Source organism: Chiloscyllium plagiosum, unplaced genomic scaffold, assembly GCF_037043375.1.
Source record: "Chiloscyllium plagiosum isolate Xiang-an unplaced genomic scaffold, Cpla_swu_hap1 HiC_scaffold_23, whole genome shotgun sequence".
Classification (NCBI taxonomy): Eukaryota; Metazoa; Chordata; class Chondrichthyes; order Orectolobiformes; family Hemiscylliidae; genus Chiloscyllium; species Chiloscyllium plagiosum.
This window is the reverse complement of record NW_028270161.1, coordinates 16,945,188-16,965,180: the sequence shown is the minus strand read 5'-3', so window position 1 is coordinate 16,965,180 and position 19,993 is coordinate 16,945,188. Positions and strand designations below refer to the sequence as shown.

The window sequence follows — 19,993 nt, the reverse complement described above, 5'->3', positions numbered from 1 at the left end:
AGTATTGGCAGTTAAATGATACGTTAAACTGTATCCCCTAGTTAACACACAACTCACTCTCATTTCTTTGTGGTATATGGACTTCAATCATAAGGCCAGCATTTATTGCCCATCCCTAATATAAATCCAAATTTTTTTCTTTCTAGACATATTTAGGGAACAGGGTAATGTATTGACATTTTGGAATGGTCAAATATCTCATATCAAGGCATTTTATCATTGTATGAAGAAATACTCCTCATGAAGAGATAGGAAAGTAACTACATGGATGGAGGTGAAGAAGGAAAAGAGACTGAGAACTCAATTGCACACTATCATTTATACTTTTCATTTTCAAACTCTTTCAAATACTGGTCAGAACTATTCATGTTCTACCCTCACAGCAATGGAAAGATATTACTTGGATCAATACAGGACACCCAATTAAATTAAAGGCTGTTGTGTCACAGATTCCTCTTTTTGCTTTTAAAGATCACATAATTAATTATTTCATGCAGTGCAAAATGACAAATACTATCATTGTACTTACCAATATCCAAAATAGTTGCTGAATTCTTGGCAAAGCATGTGAGCAAGTTCTCGTTTTCCACTGGCCTGGGGGCCCACCAGAACGAGCATGGGATATGGAATATCAAAGTTAGGCAAGGTGCTGCAAAAAAAGCAAGTACGTGTAAAAGAATCTCAAAAAATTCCTTTCATAAATTTTGAAACAAGTGAAGAAGCTGGTGCTTAAGAGAATCAACCATTTTGTCTATTGAAAGAAACATTTCAACACCTCTCAGATGGGTGCAAAAAAATCTCAAAGCAATATTTTGAAGAAAAGCAGGGGAAATCTCTCATGTTAAGCTAAGGTTTATCTCTCAATAAATATCATTAAAACGGTTTATCAGATTTAAAAAAAAAGAACTGTGGATGCCGGAAATCTGAAACAAAAACATAAATTGCTGTAAAATCTCACCAGGTCTGGCAGCATCTACTGAGTGAAATCAGAGTTAACGTTTTTGGTCCAATTCTGAAGAAGGTCACATGGATCCGAAATGTTAATTGATTTCTCTCCACAGATGCTGCCTGACCTGCTGAAATTTTCCAGCAATTTTAGTTGATTTTTATCTCCTTGCTATTTGTAGGATCTTATTCAGTCAAAGTTGCAGCATTTTGTTCATAACACAGTTGCTACATTTCAAAACTACTTAATCGATGATTAATCGATTTGGGACACCCTGAGATTATGAAAGATGCCATATATATGTAAGTTTATTTTCTACTTTCTTAACAGGCAAATACAATGCTGGATATCAACACATTTCTTTGCAATTCATGTCTTTTTTTAATTTGTTTATCCAACTGTGGCTTGTCTGACTAAAAATGTTATCCTAAAGCTGCCAACTCCCAGTACAAGGAATCTGCCTCAACAGTGACAAACCCAAAGTAATACATACTGTAAATACCTGCTTTATTTTTACTCAAGTTAGCCTGCTTGTTAGTCTGAGACAACCAAGCAAATTTATATATTGCATATATTCATTCATGATGCTGCCTTGGTCAGCATTTATTGCCCATCCCTAATTGTTCTGGAGAAAGTGGTGATGAACAGTTTTCTTGAACGTCTTAAATGTATTCGTTCAAGGGATGTGGGCTTTTTTTGGGTGCACCAGCATTTATTGCTTGTTCTTAACAGGAGGATATGATGAGCTGCATTCTTGAATAACTGCAGTCCAATTGATGTAGGTACACCCACAATGCTGGGGAAGCATTCTATAATTTTCATCCAGGGATGGTGAAGCAAAGGTGATATATTTCTAAGTTAAATGGTGAGTGTTTGGGCGGAAACTTGCAAGTACATTCTGGACTTGTCCTACCTGAAGGTAGCGATCGTGGATTGGTAGGTGCTATCTAAGGAGCCTCAGTGAATCTCTGCACTGCATACCGTAGATGGTACACACTGTTGCCACTTATATCAGCAGTGGTAGGGATGAATGTTTGCAGGTGTAGTGCCAATCAAGCAGACTGCTTTTTCCTGAATGGTGTCAAGGTTCTTGTTTACTTGTCGTTTAGCTGCACTCATCCAGACAAATGGGGAGAATTCCATCACACCCCTGACATGATAGATGGTGGTCAGGTTTTACAGGAGATGAGTTTTTCATTGCAGGATTCCTAGCCACTGACCTGCTAATGTAACCACAATGTTTGCATGACTAGTCCAGTTCACAGTCTGGTCAGTCATAACTGTAGTACATGGATTGTAGGGTGTGTCAAGGGTGATGGTTAGATTCTCTCTTATTACTGATTGTCATTGCCTGAGACTTGGTTGGCACAAGTATTACTTGCCACTTGTCAGCCCGAGTCCAGATATTGTCCAAGTCTTGCTGCATTTGGACATGGACTCAATCAGTATCTGAGGAGACACAAATGGTATTGTTGTGCCTGCCACACAGTGCGTTTAAATTCTTATATTCAGTAAAAGAACTGTGAGTTGACTCTTAATAATGATACACAATAATACTTGTTTATTTGGCAGAATTAATGTTAGAACAATAAAGTATACTATAAACTAACGATAAATATGACACACTATCTTATGCTTTAACTTGACTTTGGATGATTGTATACCACCACATGCGAACTTGGCCAGGCTTCATGTGGTGATGTCGTCTGGTCTTCTCCTGAGGGTCTCTGGGGTGTCTTCTCTTTTGGTGGTTATTCTCGCATTAAGTGAGGTTTTGCAGTGATTCTTATACTCTAACGTCTTCAGTATCTTCCAATGGATTGATCAGGTTTGATCACCCTAATCGATTGGACACAACCAAGCATTTATATGGTGATGGCAGGGTGGCCTTAAGGTGTCTATTACGGTAGGTGCTGGGTACATATAGCCTCTCCAAATAAGGATGCTAGGCACGTCTGGATCTGGCAAATGACCCAATGCTTCTGATTGTCCAGAAGGCAACATTCTATTGTCCCATTCAAGTCCAACTTCAAGTATGTATTGCAGTGGCTGCAGTTATCAGGTTTGTTTGCAAACTGTCAGCAGCTGCAACCTGAGTTCTGCATGATGCTTATTGGCATTATGTTAGTCAAGCTGGCTTTCCATTCCCAGCATACTTTACTTTATGGCCACTTTATCGAAGTTCATCATAAATCAATTATTTTGGGTGGTCTGTCTGGCCATGGAACTGTACATTATGCAGTCATTTGCAAACATCCCCACTCCTGACCTAATGATGGAAGGAAGCTCATTAACGAAGTAACTGAAGTTGATTCAGCTTGCACCCACAGTACTGTCAGAGGGTAAGCTCTAGGATTTTGGTTCTGTGACAGTGAACTATTTATAACTAAGATGGTGCATGAATTGAAAGGGAACTTGTTCCAATGTATCTGCTGTCCTGGTCATTCTTGGCGGAAGAGGTCAGAGATTTGAAACATGCCAGCTTTGTTGGCTGGTAGCATTGGAACTTACAGGTGGTACACACTGCAGCCATTGAGCACCGGTGTTAGATGGGAGTGCCAAGCAAGCCTGTGGCTTTGACCTGGATGGTTTCAAGCTTCTTGAGTGCTATTGGAGGTGCACTCATCCAAGCAAGTGAAAACTGTTCCATCATTCTCCTGACTCATGTCTTGTTGATGAAAGATAGTCTTTGGGGAACCAGAACATTAATTACTTAGTACAGAATTCCGGATCTCTGACCTGTTCTTATTCGCACACTTACATGGTGAGTCCAGTTCAGTTTCTTTTTTCAATATGAACCCAGGATGTTGAAAATGGGGAATTCAATGATAGTAATGCCATTGAATGTCAAGATGCAATGGTTGGATTTTCTCTTGTTAGAGGTGATTATCACCTAGCCCTTGTGATTTTTAATTTTTTCACGGCCAACATTTGTTGCCCATCCCTAATTGTCTCTGAATGAAGTGACTTGCTGAGCTATTCTAGAATTCAGAATCAACTGCATTACTGTGAATCTAGAGTCACAAGTGGGCCAGACAACACAGGTAGGGCAGATTTTCTTCCCTACAGGGCATTAGTGAAGCAGATGACCTTTTACAACAATTGATGGTCATTTCATGGTCACCATTAATAGAATTACCTTACATTCCAGATTAATTAAAATTCCAGCTACTATGGTGTGATTTGAATGAGTATTCCCAGAGCATTAGTGTGGGTTTCCAAATCACCTACTGGTGACTTAACCAATATGCCATCAATTCCCTGGCACTTGTGAAGATTATTTGTCACTTGTCAAACTCAGGTGCATCCAGGTCTTTGTGAATTTGGATAAGGACTCCTTCAGTATCTGAGTATTGAATATTGTGCAATCATGAGCAAACACCCCAACTTCTGACCTTATGATTGAGGGAAGGTCATTGGTGAAGAAGCCCAGGACACTACTCTGAGGAATTCCTGCAGTGTTGTACATGGCTAAGAACCAACTTGCTTTGTGCTAGGTAAGCTTCGAACAGTGCAGAGTTTTCCACCAATTCACATTAATTCAATTTTTACTAAGGCTCTTTACTGATGCCACACCCACTCAACACCTGTTTTGACTTGACAGCAGCCACCATAAAATCCCCTCTTGAATTCAGTTGTTTTAACCGTGTTTGGACCACCGCTACAATGACGTCAGAAGCCTGTGGGCGGCATGGTGGCACAGTGGTTAGCACTGCTGCCTCACAGCGCCAGAGACCCGGGTTCAATTCCCGCCTCAGGCGACTGACTGTGTGGAGTTTGCATGTTCTCCCCGTGTCTGCGTGGGTTTCCTCCGGGTGCTCCGGTTTCCTCCCACAGTCCAAAGATGTGCAGGTCAGGTGAATTGGCCATGCTAAATTGCCCGTAGTGTTAGGTAAGGGGTAAATGTAGGGGTATGGGTGGGTTGCGCTTCGGCGGGTCGGTGTGGACTTGTTGGGTTGAAGGGCCTGTTTCCACACTGTAATGTAATCTAATCTAATGGCCCTGGCAGAATGCAAAACTGAGCATCATTGAGCAGGCTGTCATTGAGTAAGTGCCACTTGATATCACTGTCAATACCACTTTCCATCATTTTGCTGATAATTGTGAGTTGACTGATGGGGTGGTAATTAATTTTGTTGCATTTGTGTTGCTTTTCGTAGCAAGGAGATACCTGGGCCAATTTACACGTTGCACAGCAAATGCTAGTATTGTAAGTATACTAGAACAACTTGGCCAAGCATGCAACAAGTTCCAGAACACAAATATGCAGTACTATTGCCAGATTGGAGTCAGATCGAAGCTTTTAACCCTTACCAAGTGTAGTCAGGATCCATAGCCTTTGCAGTAAGTAGTGTCATTTTCGATATTACACAGCGTGAATCAAATTGCTAAAAACTGCATCCTTTAGGCAGAAACAGAAGTGAATCATCAACTCAGCACTCTGGCTGATGATCGATGCAAAAGCTTTCACCTTGTCTTTTGCATTGATATGCTGAGCTCTTCCATCATTGCGATTTGGGATACTTGCAGAAACACGTCCTCTGTTGACTTGTTTTATTATCTACTACCATTCACAATTGGATTTGGTAAGGCTGCAGGGCTTAGATCTCATCCATTAGATGTTGGATCACTTAATTCTGTTTATCACATGCTGCTTAGCATGTAAGCAATCCTGTGTTGTTGCTTCATGAGGTTGGTAGCTCACTTATAGGTACGTGTAGCATTGCTTCTGGCATGCCATCCTGCATTACTCATTGAACCAGGATTGGTTCCCTGGCTTTGAGCCAATGGTATATGTGCTGGGCCAGGAGGTTACAGATTAAGTACAACTCTGCTGCTGATGGTCCACAGAATCTCATGGATGCCCAGGAATGAGTTTTTAGATCTGTTCTAATTCTATCCTATTCAGCATGGTGGTAGTGTGACATAACACGACGGAGGATATTGTCAATGTTGAAAGTGTTAAACAAGGTTTAACAGTTTCAGTGCAAAGTATAGTTTAGTAAGCAGAAAAAAGCAGAACAGAAGATCAGTATCTAGTCAGGATAAGGAATGAAACTAGGGCAAACAGCCAGGCCAGGGAAACAAGGACACAACCCATGTTGGACAATCAGCAGAGAAAACAGTAGGTCTTGAATGGATAAGAACAATGCCTAATGTATGTACTGTGATAAATAGGTAAACTACATCTGCTTAGTATGCAGTTATAAAATGATCAGATTAAAATTGAGTAGAATCCTGAAATACAGTTCTTACATATACTAAAATTCCATTACTATGGTGTTACAATGTTTTATCTACAGTACATAAAGATTTGAGGGACTTCTGTCCTGGGAGATGGGAAATGGGTTAAAACATGTGCTAAGTGCCAGGTGCTACTTCTGATGGGATTAAAGAGTGCCTGTCCGGTTTGCTTGTATAATTAAGAGACATTAATCCTTTTGTGTTTTACATTAGTAAATTTTAGTAAAAATACTAGATCTATATGCTCTAAATAAGTTAGAAATTGTACCTGTTCTTAATGAAAGAATAAAAGATGTGAACCTGATTACTGCAGCTGGGTTGTGAGATTTGTTTATTATTTGTCGGTGTGGGTTTCACTCATTCATGCAATTTCACTTAAGTGCTGTTTTGACAGTTATTTTTTTTAAAGGGACAATGGTCTAATTAAAAGGTATTTAACAAGTACATATTAATTGGGAAAAATGTTTGGTCTTCTGCAATCTATTTGGGACCGTAGGTATGGGCTGATTAATATTATCATTTTTCCACGGTTTTGGGTAAGTCATGGAGATATGATGGCAGGGGAGGTATTGTTCTGAATAGGTTAGTGGTCTTTGATACTCATTCAGAGGTAAGTAAGTCTTGCTTGTAGAAAAGGCTGATCAGAACTAAAGATGTGAGAAAGCAGTAATGTTTGAAAGGATTGTTTTAATTGGAAAGGGTTGTTTTAATTTGGTCTATCTTATGACAATAAAATATACTACAGAACCGGGGTTTTATGAATGAATGAATGAATGAGACCGTGTTACAGTAAATAATGGGTTAGTAAAGTGTTATGAATGAATGAATAGGAACCCAGTGTTAATGAATATAGTGAGCTGGTGAGTGTTAATAAAAATAACCTATAACACAATATCTCACATTGGCATTTCCAGACTTCTGTCTTAGATTGTATTAAGGTAAAAACAATGACTGCAGATGCTGGAAACCAGATTCTGGATTAGTGGTGCTGGAAGAGCACAGCAGTTCAGGCAGCATCCAAGGAGCTTCAAAATCGACGTTTCGGGCAAAAGCCCTTCATCAGGAATGAAGGGCTTTTGCCCGAAACGTCGATTTCGAAGCTCCTTGAATGCTGCCTGAACTGCGGTGCTCTTCCAGCACCAGTAATCCAGAATTAGATTGTATTAAGGCTGCCTCTCCTAGCATATGCTTGAACAAATGATCATAACCTCTATCTGAGTCTCCTCTTTGATTTGTGATTTGTCAAGTTGTGTCATAATAATGTGAAGGCCAAAATTTGTGTTCATAAGAATTGTACAGTGGTCACTCTATTACTGTTATCAATCTGTTATCTGTTACACATAGATTAGTGAGGATAAAATAAAGTATTTTTTCCCTCTTATTGGTCCCCTCACCTCCTGCAACAGGCCCAGTCTAGCAACTGTGTCTTTAAAAAACTTTTCAGCAAAATTCAGCCTATTTTCTGCAATGTGTGATTCGATGAGAATGAATATTATCAAGCTGCTGCTTGCCTAGTTGTAGCATAGCTCTCTCCCAAATTTAGCAAAAACCATCCGATGTTCTTAAGGAGGATTTTGTAAGGTTGGCAGGACTTGTATGTTGAGAAAGTGAGGTCTGCAGATGCTGGAGATCAGAGCTGAAAATGTGTTGCTGGAAAAGCGCAGCAGGTCAGGCAGCATCCAGGGAACAGGAGAATCGACGTTTCGGGCATAAGCCCTTCTTCAGGAATGAGGAAAGTTTGTCCAGCAGGCTAAGATAAAAGGTAGGGAGGAGGGACTTGGGGGAGGGGCGTCGGAAATGTGATAGGTGGAAAGAGGTCTTGTATGTTGTTATCGTTTCTGGTGCCTTGTTCAATGGCAGATTGTCAGTCTAGTTTAATTTCTTTTATCAGGCTGAGAAAAGGCTAAGTTAAAAATCACACAACACTAGGTTATAGTCCAACAGGTTTATTTGGAGGCACTAGCTTTCGAAGCACTGCTTCCTCATCAGGTGGTTTTGGAGCAGAATTGTATGGCACAGAATTTATAGCAACAGGATTGCAGTGTCATGGAATGTAATATTAAACAAATTCAACTGGAGTCTTCATCTTTTAGACTGATCATGTTAGTTTGATTCCTTCATATGTAAATCCCAGAACTTTTTTAAAGTTACCTTCTCAAGGTAGTTTTTAACAACAGGTACCATCTCAGCTCAGATAATACATTGAAGGTGTTTAAAGTCTGTCTGTGTCCTAATATTAGGTCAGACTGATTGTATTTCTTAAGAGGGATTTACAGAATTTTACATGGATTTCTGCAAATTTTGAGCAAAATAAAATGTAATACTGTAAGTACAAATGCACCCAACATCATCATTCTAAAGAACTGAATTTCAGAGATGAGAGCGACTGCCCCTAACATCAAGGCTACATTTGACCTAATGTGGCATCAAGAAGCCCGAGCAAAACTGGAGTCAATGGGAATCAGGGGGAAATGTCTCTGCTAATTGAGGTCACACCTGGCATTTAAGGTGATGGTTGTGGTTGTTAGAGGTCAGTCATCTCAGCTCCAGAACGTTTCTACAAGACTCCCTCAGGGTAGTGTCCTTGGTCCAAACACCTTCAGCTGCTCCATCAAGAGGTCAGAAGTGGGAATGTTCACCAATGATTGTATAATGTTATGCAGTAGTTGAAACTCCTCAGATACTGAAGCAGTCTATGCCCAAATGAAGGACAATATCCAGGCCTGGGCAAACATATGGTAAGTAACATTCATGCCACACAAATGCCAGGCAATGTCCATTTCCAATGAGAGACAATCTAATCACTGCCATTGACATTTAATGGCATTACCACCACTGAATTCCTCGGTTTCAATATACTGGGGGTTACTATTGAACATAAACTCCGCATAACCAACCACATAATACTGTGGCCTCAACAGTAGAACAGAGGCTAGGAATACTGCAGCAAGTATCTCACTTCCTGACTCCCCAAAGCCTGTCCACTATCTACAAGGCACAAGTCAGGAGTGTGATGGAATAGTCCCCACGTGCCTGGATGGCTGCAGCTCCAACAACACTCAAGAAGGTTGACACCATCCAGGCCTAAGCAGCCCACTTGATTGGCACCACATTCATAAATATTCATTCCAATGATATTCAGTAGCAGCAATGTGTACCAACTACAAGATGCACTGTAGAAATTCACCAAACCTCTCTAGACAACTCCTCCAAACCCTCAATCACTCACCACCATGACTTGAAAATATATTCCTTCAGTGTCGTAGGATCAAAATCCTGGAATTCCCTCCCTAGTGGCAATGTGAGTCTACCTAACCACATGGAATGCAGCGGCTCAAGAAGCTCACCAGGTACCTTAAAATGGAGATGCTCTCAAAACCTTGCGTAAGATTCCACGATAAATTGACCAGAGCAGCTGGGGCCATCAGAGTGTAAAGGGAATGAATTTAGCAGAGTTTGTGGTTATTTTATAGCAAGGTGGCAGCATAGGGAGCCAGCTCTGAAAATCCTTTGACCTTGAGCCAGGAGATTGCCTCTTGACTTGGCTTTTGCAACACCAAGCAAACTTCACACATGTATGAAAATAACCCATAAGTGGAACTTGGTCTCAATGGTTGCCCATCTCCATGGTAACACATCCTAAGAATTATATTCAGAGGCAGAACAGAATTGGGGAGCTGTCCCATTGGGACTTTTTGCTACTTTCCTGGCTTCAATCTATCCCCACTTCTACACTAGCACCCATCTTACAATCTCATACACCACCAGCTTCCAAGGACCCGGGAAGATTCAGGTCTTAAACTGCTTTCAGCGAACCTGGTTCAATAGTTCAGTCATGTTTATTCCATGCAGAACCTTTATGTTATTCTTTTATTCACTCTGAGTTTTTCAACTCACATATCAAAGGTGAAAAGTAACAGAACCCACGCCTCTCATACCGCTCAACTCTGACTCCGTGCAAGTTACTATTCTTTCTCCTTCTTCACCACATTTCTACAGTTGTAAATTTTGCATTAACATGACACGTTCAGAGTCATTCAAACTATATTTTCTACAGGAAACTGGGTGATCAAGTGCTTCACGAGGTTTTTTTATATCTTGATTGGGAATCCACTATTTTGCACATGACAGCAAGTGTCCTAAACGAAGTAAATGTTGAAAATTTTAGTTCAATTTCTAATAGGCAGAAGGAAGATGATGAGTCTTATGAGTTGCGCAGGCATAAAACCTATTCAATAACAAGCATAGCAATGCACTGGAAACTTTTGAAAAGCTCGGAATTGAGAGATTTAGCACAAAAATATTGATTGCTGCGATTAGGTTTTTCTTAAATGAATGCTGAAACAAAATCTGGATTCTTCTGCTGGCACATTCTGCTGGCATTGCTATCTTGAGTATCTCAAGTAAATATGCTGTGGGGCTGGAGAAATAGGTCAATTATCTATGATTTTAGATTAGATTAGATTACATTACAGTGTGGAAACAGGCCCTTTGGCCCAACAAGTCCACACTGACCCACCGAAGCACAACCCACCCATACCCCTACATTTACCCCTTACCTAACACTACGGGCAATTTAGCATGGCCAATTCACCTGACCTGCACATCTTTGGACTGTGGGAGGAAACCGGAGCACCCGGAGGAAACCCACGCAGACACGGGGAGAACATGCAAACTCCACACAGTCAGTCGCCTGAGGCGGAAATTGAACTCAGGTCTCTGGCGCTATGAGGCAGCAGTGCTAACCACTGTGCCACCGGGCCACCCAGTTTCTCTATGCTGAGAAACTCAAGCTGGTTTAAAGCAAAGTTAATTATCTGGTATTTCCCAGATTCAGTTTTAAACATATATTCATGAAGAGCAGCAGTTCATATCAAAATTATGTAGTTTTGGAAAATTAAAGAGTTGCAGCCATTTAAGAGATAAATATTTTGTAACATAAGCTCTGCTCAGAGATGTTGCTTGTGAATTTCACTGTCAATGTGAAAATCTGATGCTGTCAACATGAAGGTTTATCACTGTCAACTGAAGCTGCAGCCGAAGAGCAATGTCAGTGGGCCAGCACCCTACATTATTCTCCTCAATGTTTGTAAGCCAAGCACTGTTGTACACGTCCCATAAGATTCAGTTGCTGAACTAAACAACAGGTGAGTCATAGAGTACAGTGATAAGGGGTAGGGAGGGGGCACCAAATGAGGAGCTCTTGTACTGGGTAAATGTTGAAATGTGGAAGTACTTGATCAGGGAGGTGGTAGCCTAGTGACATTACGGTTAGACTGTTAATCCAGAGACCTAGGTAATGTTCTGGGACGTAGGTTTGAATCCAATCTTGGTAGGTGGTGGAGTTAAGAATATACTGATGACTGTGAATCCATTGTTGATTGTTGAAAAATCCCATCTGGTTCACTAATGCCTCTTAGGGAAGTAAACTCTCATCCTTACCCAGCCTGGTCTTTTTGTGACTCCAGATCCACAGCAATATTGATTGATTTATTTGTTGTCATGTGTACTGAAGTACAGTGAAAAGCTTTGTTTACAAGCAGTACAGGAAAAAGTGGGGACTGCAGATGCTGGAGATCAGAGTCGAGAGTGTGGTGCTGGAAAAGCACAGCAGGTCAGGCAGCATTCAAGGAGCAGGAGAATCAAAGTTTCGGGCATAAACCCTTCATCAGGAATGAAGCTTGTGACCTGCTGATGACCAGAACTGGACACAGGATTCCAGAAGGTGCCTCACCAATGTTCTGTACAACCTCAACATGACTTCCCATATTCAAAGCCTCTCATTCCTGATGAAGGGTTTATGCCCGAAACGTCAATTCTCCTGCTCCTTGGATGCACCACACTCTTACAAGCACTACAGGCAGATCATATTAAGCAATGATGTACAGAACAGGAGGCATACTGGTAACATTGCACAGGCCATAAAAGAGAGATCAATGTTCACAAGATCAGCATTATTTGAGGCTAGATAGTCCATTCAATGGTCTTATATTGGCCAGGAAGAAGTGGTCCTTGAATCTACTGGTAGGTGATTTCAGGCTTCTGTATCTTCTGCATGACGGAAGAGATTGTAGGAGATCATTACTGGGACGTGAAGGGTCTTTGATGATGTTGGCTGCCTTTCTGCAGTAGCGAGCTGTGTAAATGGAGTACATGGATGGAAGGTTGGCTCCTGTGATGGCCTGGACTGTGCACACCACCCTCTGCGGTTTCCTCCAATCCTGGGCAGAGCAGTTTCCATACCAGGCCGTCATGCACCCGCACAATATGCTTGCAATTGTGCATCTGTAGAAGTTAGTGAGGGTCTTTCCTTTTTTCTTCACAAAGAGACACTTCTGTCCTTTTTTTTAAAATTTAACCCCCACACGACCACCTAACTGCAGTAGTGCTTATTTTTTTCCTCAGCACCCATGGTGTGTGTGTGCAGGTGTGAAACACAGTGAGAGACACAAAGTGAACGAATCTTTATTCAATTTCCACCACCAGGAAGATAGGAAAACACCCAAGTGGCCAGTGACAAGCAGTGCCCTTCATAAAAAAGGCAATGCTGTGTGATCAAACAGTAAAGGTAGGGACTAAATCAAAATAGAGTTGGAGGGGGAAATAATGCACTCCACTCCCTGCGGCGCCCACCTCTCCCTGAACAACTCCAGGGTGTTGGTGGACACCGCGTGCTCCTTCTCCAAGGACACCCGGGCCCTAACGTAACCGCGGAAGAGGGGCAGGCAGTCGGCCCTAACGACCCCCTCCACGGCCTGCTGCCTGGACCTGTTGATGGCCAGTTTAGCCAGGCCCAGGAGCAGACCCACGAGGAGGTCTTCAGAAGTGAGGGTCTTTATAGACACGAGCTGAAAAATGTGTTGCTGGAAGAGCGCAGCAGGTCAGGCAGCATCCAAGGAGCAGGAGAATCGACGTTTCGGGCATAAGCCCTTCTTCAGGAATCCTCTTTATAGACACGCCAAATCTCTTGAGCTGCCTGAGCAAGGTGTTGTTGTGCCTTCTTCACCATTGCAACTATGTGGGAAGACTGGGACAGGTTGTTGGTATTGTCACTCCAAGGAACTTGACACTCTCCACCCTCTCGACCTCAGTTCCATTGATGTAGATGGGGGCATGTTCTACTCCTTCCTTACTAAAGTCAATGATCAGTTCTTTAGTCTTGCCTATGTTGAGAGAGAGCTTGTTCTCATTGAACCACTTCACCAAACCCTCTATCTCCCGTCTGTATTTTGGCTGGACATTGTTAGATATCCTTTCTATTACAGTGGTGTTGCCAGTGAACCGATAGATGGTCTTCGTTTGGAATTCTGCAACTCTCGTGGGTGAACAGTGTTAAGTGTTATTGTGGAAGAAATGCAGTTACCTATCTACATTGATTGCAGTTTGTAGGTTAGAAAGCTGAGGATCCAGTTACAGAGGGCTGAGCTGAGACCAAGATCACGACATTTTGAAATCAGTCTGAAGAAGATAATGATGTTGAAGGCAGAGCTGTAGTCAATTAGCAGGATGTAGGTATCCTTGTTGTCCAAATGGTCCAGGGATAAGTGCAATATAGTTGAATCTCAACTGCCTTCTGGGCAATTAGTGATGGGCATTAAATGCTAGCCTAGCCAGCAATGCCCTCATCCTGTGAATGAATAAAAACTGTGCCATCTTTCTGGTATTAGTTAGTTGGAAAGGTGATGAAATAACTTGTGTAGCCTGTTACAAATAAAAAGAATAAAGACTGAGATGGACAGTGGTGGAGCAAAAAAGCAAAGGCATATGTATGTGTATGTGCGTGTGTGTATGATTGCTTTATGGTGCTGTTCATTGAAGAATTTCCTGCAGCAGATGGCAATACTTCAGCAACTGGTTTTCCGCTGACTTGAAGGCTGTTAAACTTAGTGCTATTACCAGAATCATGAAACAATGTTGCTATGTTGTTAGCATTTTACTGGATGAGGTCAATTCAGCTGGGACAGCACCAATAGGAACCCACTTTAGCGGTTACCCACATTAGTCAATATGCCAGATTCTTAAAAGTACAAGATGACAGTGGAATTCAATCAAACTCACTAACCACTTATTCATATTGAGCCTCAGCACTTTCACTTAAATAATTCAACAATATAGCCATGAAACAGATTGATGCATCACTGCTACATACCATTAACTTTTACCTGTCAATCATTACATGTCACAGAGCATGGATTGGACATGTGAAGTTCAGTATATATTCACTGAGGTAGTTTTGACTGAATGCAAGAAGAGCTTTACTAAAGAAATGCAGTGATGGGCCTTATGATGGCCAATAGCCAACTTGTAAACCTCAGTTGTGAACAAAATTTCAGCTAAGATTGACTAGAGGCAGATTTGCCTTCAGTTTTCAGATGTTTGTCATTTATATAAATTATTTGGATGAGAATATAGAAAGCACAGTTAGTAAGTTTGCAGACAACACCAACATTGATGGCATAATAGACAGTGAAGAAGGTTTTCTAAATTTACAAAAGGATTTTGATCAATTGGGTCGAGGAGCTGAAAAATGACAGATGGAGTTAGTTGGGATAATTGTGAGGCATTGCAAGCAGATAGGAGCAGGACTTACACAATTAATGGCAGGGCTTTGGGTAGTATTGTAGGTTCAGTTACATAATTCTTTGAAGTTAACATCGCATGTAGACAGGGTTGTTAAAAAGGCATTTAATACATTTGCCTTCATTGTTCAGTCCTTTGAATATGGGAAGTCATGCTGAGGTTTTACAGGACATTGGTGAGGCTTCTTCTGGAATCCTGTGTCCAGTCCTGGTCACCCAGTTCTAGGAAGGATATTATCAAGCTGGAGATGGTTAAGCAAAGATTTACCAAGCTGCTGCTGGGTATGGAAGGTTTGAGTTATAAAGAAAGGCTGGAAGGGCTGGGATATTTTTCACTGCAGCATAAGAGGTTGAGAGGTGATCTTGTAGAGGTTTATGAAATCATGAGGGATATCGATTGCATTAATGGTAGGTGTCTTTTCCCTAGGATGGAGGATTTCAAGTCTTGGGAGAGGAGAGAGATTTAAAAAATGTTTTACACAGAGGGCGGTTCGTGTGTGGAATGAATTTCCTGAGGAATTGGTGGATGTGGGCACAGTTACAACATTTAAACAACAATTAGATAAGTACATGATTGGGAAAGGTTTTGAGGGATATGGGGCAGGAGCAAGCAGGTAGGATTAGTTTAGGGATTATGTTCAGCTTGGACTGGTTGGGCCAAAGGGTCTATTTCTATGCTGTATGACTTTATGGCTCTATAATGCAAGGTCTGAATTGGACAGAGTTTGGAACAAACAGCAGAGGTAATACAGTATATTGCAATTAAACTAGAAGATAAACTAAGAGGTTATGTCAACCTATAAAAAGCACATGAAAGTGTAGCCATTACCTGAGAAATGGTAGAGTACAAATAAATCTAGAAGTAGTAGCCATAAAACATTTATGCAATATATAATGGTTGACAGATCAGTCAAAGGTTAAAAATGCCTTTGTTCTGTGTACTTGAAGCACTGAAAATTCTGCCCTGCTGGGAGAAACAGCTATTTTGCAAAGACAAGACTGTTCATTCTTGAATGCATTGGAGAGTGGGTGGACAGTGTGGAAGATTGTTGCAGATTGCAAGGGGACTTGAATAAACTGCAGAATTTGGTTGAGAGGTGGCAAATGGAGTTCAATGTAGATAAATGTAAGGTGAATAACTTTGGGAAGAATAAAAGGAAAGCAGAATACTGGATCAATGGAAAGATTCTTGGTACTGTGGATATGCAGAGGAATCTTGGTGTCCATGTACATAGATCCCTGAAAGTTGCCATCCAGGTTGATAGTGCTGTTATGAAGGCATACAGTGTGTTAGGTTTTATTGGTACAGGGATTGAATTCGGGAGCCATGATGTAACACTGCAACTGTACAAAATGCTAGTGCAGTCTCACTTGGAATACTGTGCATAGTTCTGGTCGCCCCATTACAGGAAGAGTGTGGGAGAATTGGAAAAAGTGTAGAGGAGATTTACCAGAATGTTGCCTAGTCTGGAGGAAAGGCTGAGGGATTTGGGTCTGTGCTCATTGGAGAGAAGAAGTCTAAGAGGGGATTTAATAGAGACATACAAGATAATCAGAGGATTAGATAGGCTGGACAGTGAGGGTCATTTTCCTAGGTTGATGATGTCGGCTTGTAAAAAGGGGCATAGCTGCAAATTGAGGGGTGATAGATTTAAGACAGATGTCAGAGGCAGGTTCTTTACTCAAAGAGTGGTAAGTGCGTGGAATGCCCTGCCTGCCAATGTAGTTAACTCAGCCACATTAGGGGCATTTAAACAGTCCTTGGATTAGTATCTAGATGATGATGGGATAGTGTAGAGGGGTGGACTTAGATTAGTTCACAGGTCGGCACAACATTGAGGGCCGAAAGGCCTGTACTGCGCTGTAATGTTCTATGTTCTATGATTGTCTAATGAGAACTTTGGAGAATAAGAAGCATTAGGTTTGGGAGAAAAGGAATCTTGCTGTCCTCTTTCCAAAGTCCAGATAGTAGTTAAAATGGTTCAGCTTCAGTGTTAAAGGTCAGGCATCATAAACATACCACCATGACAATTAATCAAAAAAGAGGAAAGCTTGGAATAAAGATCATGGAGGGGAATGTAACTGTTGGCTAATTGTAGTTATAGCAAATTATGCCTCATTCAAAAATCACTTGTTAATACCTCTAACAACACTCAAGAAGCAGCCCACTAATTGGCACTAAATCCACAAACATTCAAGGCCTCCACCACCCATGCTCAGCAGCAGTGTATACCATCTGCTATACTGCAGGAATTCACCAATGGTCCTTAGACAACACTTTTCAAATCCATAGCCTCCACCATCTGGAATGACAAGGACAGCACATATGCCCTAATGGCATTGTGAGTCTATAGCAAATGGACTACATTGATTCAAGAGGGCAGTTTATCACCACCTTCTCAACAACAAATATGGAGGGCCATAAATGCTGGCCTAACGTTGGCACAGACATGCCATGAATGAATTATGCCCACCCCTCCACTCCCAGTACATTACACAGAGAATAACCTCTTTATTCAGACATGTTATAGTAGCAGAAATGTTAGAGAATGGTCTATTCAAAATTTCACATCTGTGTTTAATACAATTTTCTTTCCCAGTGCTATTATGTGTTAAAGAACCAAGATGGATAGATGAATTTAAGATAAAAATTACCAAATATCTAACTGAACAGTAAAACAGACAGATGAGATCTGTTGAATGGTCTCCTTCTGTTCCTAAGTTCCCATGAATGTTGGCATTATCTAATCAGCAATAAATCAAAGACCATGCATTGAAAGAAAAATGGGTAACTATGTTTTTTTTATATAAGTTCTGGTACCACTTTCCTGCCACACCTCCCTCAAATGGCTCCTAATCCTAAGGTTGCAAATGAATGTGACGACATTCCCTTCATTTCAAATGATTTACATACATCTTCCCTTACTGTGGGCACCAGCCAGTCCAGAGATCCCACAGAATACAATGCAAGCTGAACAAAATCCCTCAGCAAAAAGTCTGGTTTGTCTTAGTGATCCCCTGTAATAGTAGATTGTGAAACTCAAAATGTTTCTTCAGGGTGTCAGCCCACACTCCGGACTAGACTCACAAGTAGGCTTCAGCTGTGGCATTAAGTGGCCAAGGAATCTCTTATCAGCTGGCATATCAGCCATTGGTTGTTTGCCAGATTGCGGTTGAGGAAATTTCTGACTTAGCAGTCCTCCCCGCCTTGAACATGTCTGATGTGGTTGACTTTCTTTAGCAAATGACATGGTTTGGCCCCAAACAAAATTCTGTGAAAACTGGCTAAAGAAGTTCACTCATCCCATTGCAATCTCAGTGCAAAACAAACTTGAACCAGAAGGCCTGTGGAAATTTATTGCCATTTATTCAATTAGGTAATAATGAATGAGAATATCTACCTGACCAGTCTTTAGCCCTCAAACAACATCTTCAGAAAATACTTACCGAGTCACTTCTCACTGCAGTTTGTGGAATGTTGTTATGCACAAATTAGCTGTCACTTCCCTCCCATTTAAACAGTAACTTCATTTCAACAAGTGTTTCACTGACTGTAAAGCTAGATGATGAAAAACCTGAAGTGAAGACAGTCTTGGAATAAACACTTTTTCATGACAATCGTATCATGTCCCACCATGGCAGATGGTGCAAACTAATGTCCTTCAGGGAAGGAAATCTCCTGTCCCTACTTGGGTCTGATCTACATATGACTCCAGATCCATAACTCTTAATCTCATTGAGTAATTAGGGATACACATTAAATATCAATATAAATAATAAATGCTGAAGTAGCCAGCAGTGCATACATCCCATGAATAAATTTTAAAAACACAGCAATTGGTGATGACCCAGTACATGAAAGCATAATATGAGCAGAAACTTTTATTTTTCTTTCTGAAGAGCTGCAATGGTTTAGGATACTAAGGTACTGAAGTTACCATGAAGGACTATCCTTCTCTACCTCTCCTCTCCCTTGATGTGTGATGACTCGATGTTAACCCACCACTAGTTATCTCTCTCTAATGAGACAGCAGCCCCAGGGTCAATGGAAAAATTATGTTTTTTTTTATTTTAATGAATACGTTAATCACAAGGTAGGGACAGATGAGGAAGTTCTTTGGCCCATCTAAATTAATCTATCCAAACATAGCTTAAAGTCCCCCATTAGAGCACTGGTTCCAAAAAAATTATAACCAGGAGATAAAACACATCAAATCCTAAATAATGGAGCTTGATTCTCGTGCCGAAATGGTGAGCCATAACACACAAGGCTTTACTCTGTGTTCAAATGTATTCAGTTCATAGACGGTATTAGTGTCTGGTAGGACCATGCACTTAAGGGGAGTCAGTAGACATACTTAAACGGGACCATCTCAGACATCTTCCTCCCCTTCCTGGACCTCTCCATCTCTATCTCCGGCAACCAACTAACCACTGATATCTACTACAAACCCACAGACTCCGACAGCTACCTGGACTACACCGCCTCCCACCCTACCTCCTGTAAAAACAAAATCTCTTATTCCCAATTTCTCCATCTCCGCCGCATCTGCTCCCAGGATAACCAATTCCACTATAGAACATCCCAGATGGCGTCTTTTTCAAAAACCACAATTTCCCCTCCCATGTGGTCGACAATGTCCTCCAGCACATCTCCTCCACTTCCCGGACCTCCACCCTTGAACCCCACCTCTTCAATCGCAACAAGGACAGTATCCCCCGGTCCTCACCTTCCACCCTATCAACCTCCGGGTACATTGCATCATCCTCCGCCACTTTCGCCACCTACTAACAGACCCAACCACTAAGGATATACTTCCCTTCTCACCCCATCTATGCTTCTGAGAGATCCTTTCCTCCGCAACTCCCTTGTCAGATCCACGCCTCCCACCAGCCCACACTCAACTTCCGGCACCTTCCCCTGCCAACACAAGTGCAATACCTGTGCCCACATCTCCGCCCTACCTCCATCCAAGGCCCCAAAGTATCCTTCCATATTGAACAGAAATTTACCTGTACTTCCACACACGTTATCTGCTGTATCCGTTGAAATCAATGTAGTCTCCTCTACATTAGGGAGACAGGATGCCAACTTGCATATCATTTCAGAGAACATCTCTGGGACACCTGCACCAATCAACCCCACCGCACTGTGGCCGAACACTTTACCTCGCCCTCCCAATCCACCAAGGACATGCAGGTCCTGCGTCTCCTCCATCGCCAA

At 41.6% G+C, this 19,993-nt stretch overlaps 1 protein-coding gene across 4 annotated transcripts in view; it reads right to left on the bottom strand.

The window, feature by feature from the left end:
• lrguk (leucine-rich repeats and guanylate kinase domain containing) overlaps window positions 1-19,993 on the bottom strand; it is a 159,666-nt gene that overhangs the window by 98,725 nt on the left and 40,948 nt on the right. For all 4 annotated transcript variants that reach the window (XM_087999385.1, XM_043713222.2, XM_087999384.1 and 1 more), the window contains exon 11: window positions 530-649. In XM_087999385.1, coding sequence (XP_087855511.1) covers window positions 530-649 — 120 coding nt within the window. The remainder of the gene's footprint in view (window positions 1-529; window positions 650-19,993) is intronic.